The 5,311-nt window shown below is 61.5% G+C and overlaps 1 protein-coding gene across 6 annotated transcripts in view; it reads right to left on the bottom strand.

Moving 5' to 3' along the window:
* The window catches only part of NACA (nascent polypeptide-associated complex alpha subunit), a 10,799-nt gene continuing 5,640 nt past the window's right edge, over window positions 153–5,311 (bottom strand). For 4 of the 6 annotated variants that reach the window (XM_021379157.1, XM_021379159.1, XM_021379156.1 and 1 more), the window contains one exon: window positions 2,174–5,110. In XM_021379157.1, the coding sequence (XP_021234832.1) occupies window positions 3,378–5,110 (1,733 nt within the window). In that variant the 3' untranslated portion in view covers window positions 2,174–3,377. The other 2 variants (XM_021379161.1, XM_021379160.1) reach the window with 2 other exon arrangements.

Here is a 5,311-nt window from a genome sequence, read left to right as displayed (position 1 = left end):
CTCCCTTCTAGCAGCTTCTCGGCGCGCAGGCGCACTGCGCACGCCGTCGCGGGGGCGGGGCCGGCGGTTGCCGTGGAGACGGGGGAGGGGGGGTTGGCTGCGGCCCGAGGCCCAGGCAGCTCGCGTCCAACAGAAGCTCCGCCCTCACTCAGTGCGGCTCTATCAATTAACTTTTATTAACTGATAGAAACAGTACAAATTTTAAATTTAGTTTCATTTCACTCTTCTCTGAAATACCAAAAAAAAAAAAGGGCTCCTCCCTCCGGCCGGCTACATCGTCAACTCCTGCGGAGAGAAAGAGAAGTCAGGAGCCCCCCCCCACATTGGTGGCATGCACCCCAACGCTGGACCCCCAGACACAGCATGGGGGTGGAAGGCCGTCCCCCCCTCCACCTCGCACGACCCCCAGCCCCCCCCTCTGCCCCCGGGCTCTCCGAGGTCACAGCCACTCACCATTATAGCGTTTACGATATCGTTGCTGTTGTTCTTCAGGGCACGGACTGCCTTCGCTCGGGACACGTTTGCTTGAGACATGACCAGCTCGATATCTTTCACCTCGACGCCGGTTTCGTCAACCTAAGGAGACAGCGCCCGGGTCTGACTGCAGCTGAGCCCGGTTTGCTCCGTGCCCGGCAGGGGAAGACAAGACCGCATGCAACAGGGGCTGCCCCCACCGAGCAGCCCCCACCCCACCAAGGATCAGCACCCGAGGCAAAGAGGCAGCTGGAGGAAAGAGAACTGCGTGCCTTCATGCAAACCCTGCTTGGCTGCCCGTCAGAGAGAGAACCGCACGCAGGAGATGGATGGGGAAGCCCTGCAGGGTGCTCTGGGGGAAGGCTCACCTCTTCTTCCTCGCTCTCCTCCTGCACGGTGGGGGTCTGTGTGTTTTCTTGGATGTTTGAGACAGCTTCTCCTTGCACTTTGAACTTTTCGGCAGCCGCCAGCTGGGCCTGCTGGGACAAGTCTTCGATCTGGAGGAGGGGAGGAGCAGAAGTGAGGCCAGGTCCGCGTGGTGGGATGGCAGCACGTGGGCTCAGACAGCTGCAGTGCCCACATGCAACAGCCCCATGGGGATGCGAGATGGTGGTGTGGGCTGCAGGCCTGCCTGCATCACCCCAGGGCACAAATGGGGGGGCAGGCAGCAAGGACAAAACCCTGCCCCCCCCCTCACAGCTCTGCCCCTGCTGCTGTGAACACGGAGGAGCGTGGCTGCCTGGCACGGTGCTCAGCTCACCTTTGCTTCGCCAAAGACTATATAGGTGTCCGACGCTGGGCTCTTGTACACGTCTGGTTTTGTGATGACGAAGAGGATGTTCTTAGATTTCCGGATGGTGACTCTGGTTACTCCTGTGACCTGGCGAAGGCCGAGTTTAGACATTGCCTGAAAAACAAATGAGGAAGAAAAGTGAGGGGATGAAGAGTTACTGAGACAGCTCAGCATGTGAGGTGTGTCCCCTCATCAGTCTCCAGAGGCCCTGGTCCAACAGTCAGTGTGCTTATGTGAACAAATACAGGCATTCTAGTGCTGTTGAGCATTCCCAGGTTTTCAGATTGACACGGTGCAGAGACTGGGAAGAAACTGTTTACCCCCAGGACTGGCACAGATCCACATCATGGATTCACGTCACGACCTGGAGCCACTCCAGACACAAGGATTTTGCCTGTGAACAGGGACATTCCCTTGCCTAGGGGTCTGATGAGGGCAAAAAGTCACACAAACCTCTTGCAGCTCCCACACGCCCTGCTGCTGCCGTGCTGGGCTGGGAGGTGAGGAGCTGCTGCCCTGAATGGCTTCCCAAGGCAAACACCAAGCACTCAGGGATACCATGCCAGACCCTGAAGCCGCAGTCTGTCCACATACACATTGGCCCATCTGCCATCCCCTTACCTTCCGTGCTTTCTTTTCACTCCGGCTCTGTTTTGCTTTGCTAACGGGTTCTTCATCTATTTCAGCTGCTGCTGCAAGCTGGAAGAAGAACAAACAGAAGGGTGCTGTGACAACCCTGCAGAGCTGGTGGGGAGCAGGGCATCTGTCTGCCCCTGCAGGGTGCAGGGGGTGTTTGGCTTGTACCCCTCCCTACCTGTGCCTGCTGTGTCGTGGCCTGTGTGGAGTCGTGCTCTTCGAGTTCTGGTACAGATTCATCGCTGTCAGACTCTGTTCCGGACCCTACAGAAATGAACATGTCAGAGTTCTCAGCTCAGGACCTTGCCAGGAGCAGCAGGTAGTTCCAGGGGACACAGTAAGATCACTGAACCATAATGCCTTAGTGTAAACTGTTGCTGGGGATTTCAGGTGCTGACACAGTTAAAAAATTCCACCTGAAATGCATTTCCAGGCAGCGTGCTTCAGTAACACCTGGTGGGAAGGGCTCTCCTTGCAGCCATGAGCAGGGACAGCCAGTGCCACCGGTTCGCCGCCTCCTCCCGGCTCTCACCATGGTGGAAGCTGCCCAAGAACAGCCAGAGAAGCCTCACCAGGGGCTTGTGAGAGGCCAGGCAGTACTCTGTGGGGCTGCCAGAGCACTGCGTGTGCCCAAAGGCTTGCTCCAACACCAAGGCCCCAGGCCAGAGCCATGGCCCAGGTAGGGCAGCACTGCCCAGGGCCGTGAGTCAGCAGCGACGCTCTCTCAGAGCTCCTCAAACCTGTCCAGCAGCTGGGGCTGCAGGAGCTGACACACAAGACCCAGTCCACCGGGTCCCTGGGGCTGCTGCACCTCTCTGTGACTTGATGACAGGATGATTTGTACTTAGTTTGAAAGCTCCCATCGAAAACAGCATTTTGGATGCTCGGGTTGGCCTCTCCCCCAGCCCCTGCACCGCTGCTGCAGTGCACGCTATCTTCTGGAACAACGCACAGCTTTGTCTGCCGTGCAGGAGTGAACAAAGCAGAGCTAGGTGTCTCCAGGCCGCACAGCAGGCTGCAGGGTGAGCACAATGCTCCCTCGTGCAGCTGTTACCTGAGTTCAGTCCTGCTTCCTTCTCTGGGAAGGGTCTCTGTACACACCACCACACCATGCACGCAGGAGCCCGCGATAAAGGTCTCTGCTGGTGTGCACGTGGGAGATGTCAACAGCCCAGGACGGACCTGGCACCAGCACAACCCTCAGCTCCGCTCTGCTGGCAGACGGACAGGGGGAAACCCACGGCCGATGCCGGACACGCGCAGCTGGGCACAGCACGTAGCAGCTCTTCCCAAAGTTCCAGTGTGAAGCCAGCTCAGGCAGCAGTCGCAACACCCACGCAGGACACACCGTGCTCCGTGCCCGAGAACACGCTGTTAGTGACAGCAGCCCGCAGGCACCGCACCGCGCCGAGCCCTGGAGCGGTGACGGCGCGGGGTCAGCCTTTCCCCCCCCCCCCTCCACCCCCCTCTGCTCTCAGCACGGCACACCCGCAGCCGACGGACGCACCGAGTGACACGGGGGGCACTCGGGGCCCCGTGGTGGGTTAGTATCCGGTGGGCAGCCAGTGACACTCCATGCACACGGCAAACCGTGGTGGCGAGTACCCTTGTCATTCTTCACGACGGGCTGCTTAGGAGCAGGGGCCTCGGCTGGGGCCACGGCTGCTCGGGGAGAGAGGTCCACCAGGATGGGCTGCGGCGGCGGCTCGGCAGCGGGCACCTCGGGGGGGATCAGGGGGGGCAGGTCATCATCGTCATCGACTGCAGCGCTGGCAGGAACGGGGGCTTTCACAGGAGGCTTGGCCGGGGACGGACGTGGGGCCTGCTTGCTGCCTTTATTGGCAGGGGGCTGCTTCTTGGCAGGGGCAGCATTCGGCACAGAAGAGGCAGGAGGGGTGACGTTACCCCCAGGCGCAGAGGCAAGAGGGGTGGCCTCTGGTTTCTGGGGTGTGGGGGCAGCACGATCAGCTGCTGGCTTTGGGAGGGCAGCGGGAGCCCCCGGGGCTGAGGCAGCAGTACCTGGTGCTGGAGGCAGCGTGCCAGGGGCTGCCGGGCTGGCAGGAGCTGCCTTGGCTGTAGGGGGGGCAGAGGGAGCAGCAGGAGCTGTTGTGGCAGCAGTGGGGCTCTTGGGAGGTGCTTTGGCTGCAGCTGCTGGAGCTGCAGGAGCAGAGGGAGCAGATGGGGCAGTAGTGGGGCTCTTTGGGGGCTTTTTGGTGGCAGGAGGGGTGGCTGCAGTTGGTGGAGCTGCAGTAGGAGCAGAGGGAGCAGATGGGGCAGCAGTGGGGCTCTTTGGGGGCTTTTTGGTGGCAGGAGGGGTGGCTGCAGCTGGTGGAGCTGCAGCAGGAGCAGAGGGAGCAGATGGGGGAGCAGTGGGGCTCTTTGGGGGCTTTTTGGTGGCAGGGGGGGTGGCTGCAGCTGGTGGAGCTGGAGCAGGAGCAGAGGGAGCAGATGGGGCAGCAGTGGGGCTCTTTGGGGGCTTTTTGGTGGGGGGAGGGGTGGCTGCAGCTGGTGGAGCTGCAGTAGGAGCAGAGGGAGCAGATGGGGCAGCAGCAGGGCTCTTTGGGGGCTTTTTGGTGGCAGGGGGGGCAGATGGAGCTGGTGGAGCTGCAGCAGGAGCAGAGGGAGCAGATGGGGCAGCAGTGGAGCTCTCTGGGGATTTTTTGGCCGCAGGGGGGGTGGATGGAGCTGGTGGAGCTGCAGTGGGAGCAGCGGGAGCAGACTGGGCAGCAGCAGAGCTCTTTGGGGGCTTTTTGGCTGCAGCGGGGGCAGCTTGGGCTGGTGCAGCAGGGGCAGAGGGTGTAGCAGCAGAGCTCTTTGGGGGCTTTTTGGCTGCACTGGGGGCAGCTGCTGCAGCAGAGGGAGAGGATGCAGCAGCAGCAGAGCTCTTTGGGGACTTTTTGCCTGCAGGGGGTGCAGCTGGAGCTGCCAGCACAGGTGTGACAGGTGGGGAGCTGGCAGGGGCAGAGGGGGCAGAGACTGGGCTCCCAGGAGCTGCTTTGGCTGCAGAGGGGGCAGCTGGAGCTGGGGGAGCTGCAGGAGCTGGTGCAACAGTACCAGGGCTCTGGGGAGCCACTTTGTTGGCAGCAGGGGCAGCTTGAGCTTGGGGAGCTGCAGGAACTGCAGCAGCAGGGACAGAGGAGCTAGTGACTGGGCTCTGGGGTGCTGCTTTGGTGGCAGCAGGGGCAGCTGTAGGAGCTGGTGTGGCAGTAACAGGGCTCTGGGGAGCTGCTTTGGTGGCAGCAGGGGCAGCTGGTGCTGGGACAGCTGCAGGAACCACAGCAGCAGCAGAGGTGGCAGTGACTGGGCTCTGGGGTGCTCCCTTGGTGGTAGCAGGAGCAGCTGTAGGAGCTGGAGTGGCAGTAACAGGGCTCTGGGGAGCTGCTTTGGCTGCAGCAGGGGCAGCTGGAG

The sequence above is a fragment of the Numida meleagris genome, chromosome 32, assembly GCF_002078875.1.
Source record: "Numida meleagris isolate 19003 breed g44 Domestic line chromosome 32, NumMel1.0, whole genome shotgun sequence".
NCBI lineage: Eukaryota > Metazoa > Chordata > Aves > Galliformes > Numididae > Numida > Numida meleagris.
This window is presented reverse-complemented; position numbering and strand designations above follow the sequence as displayed.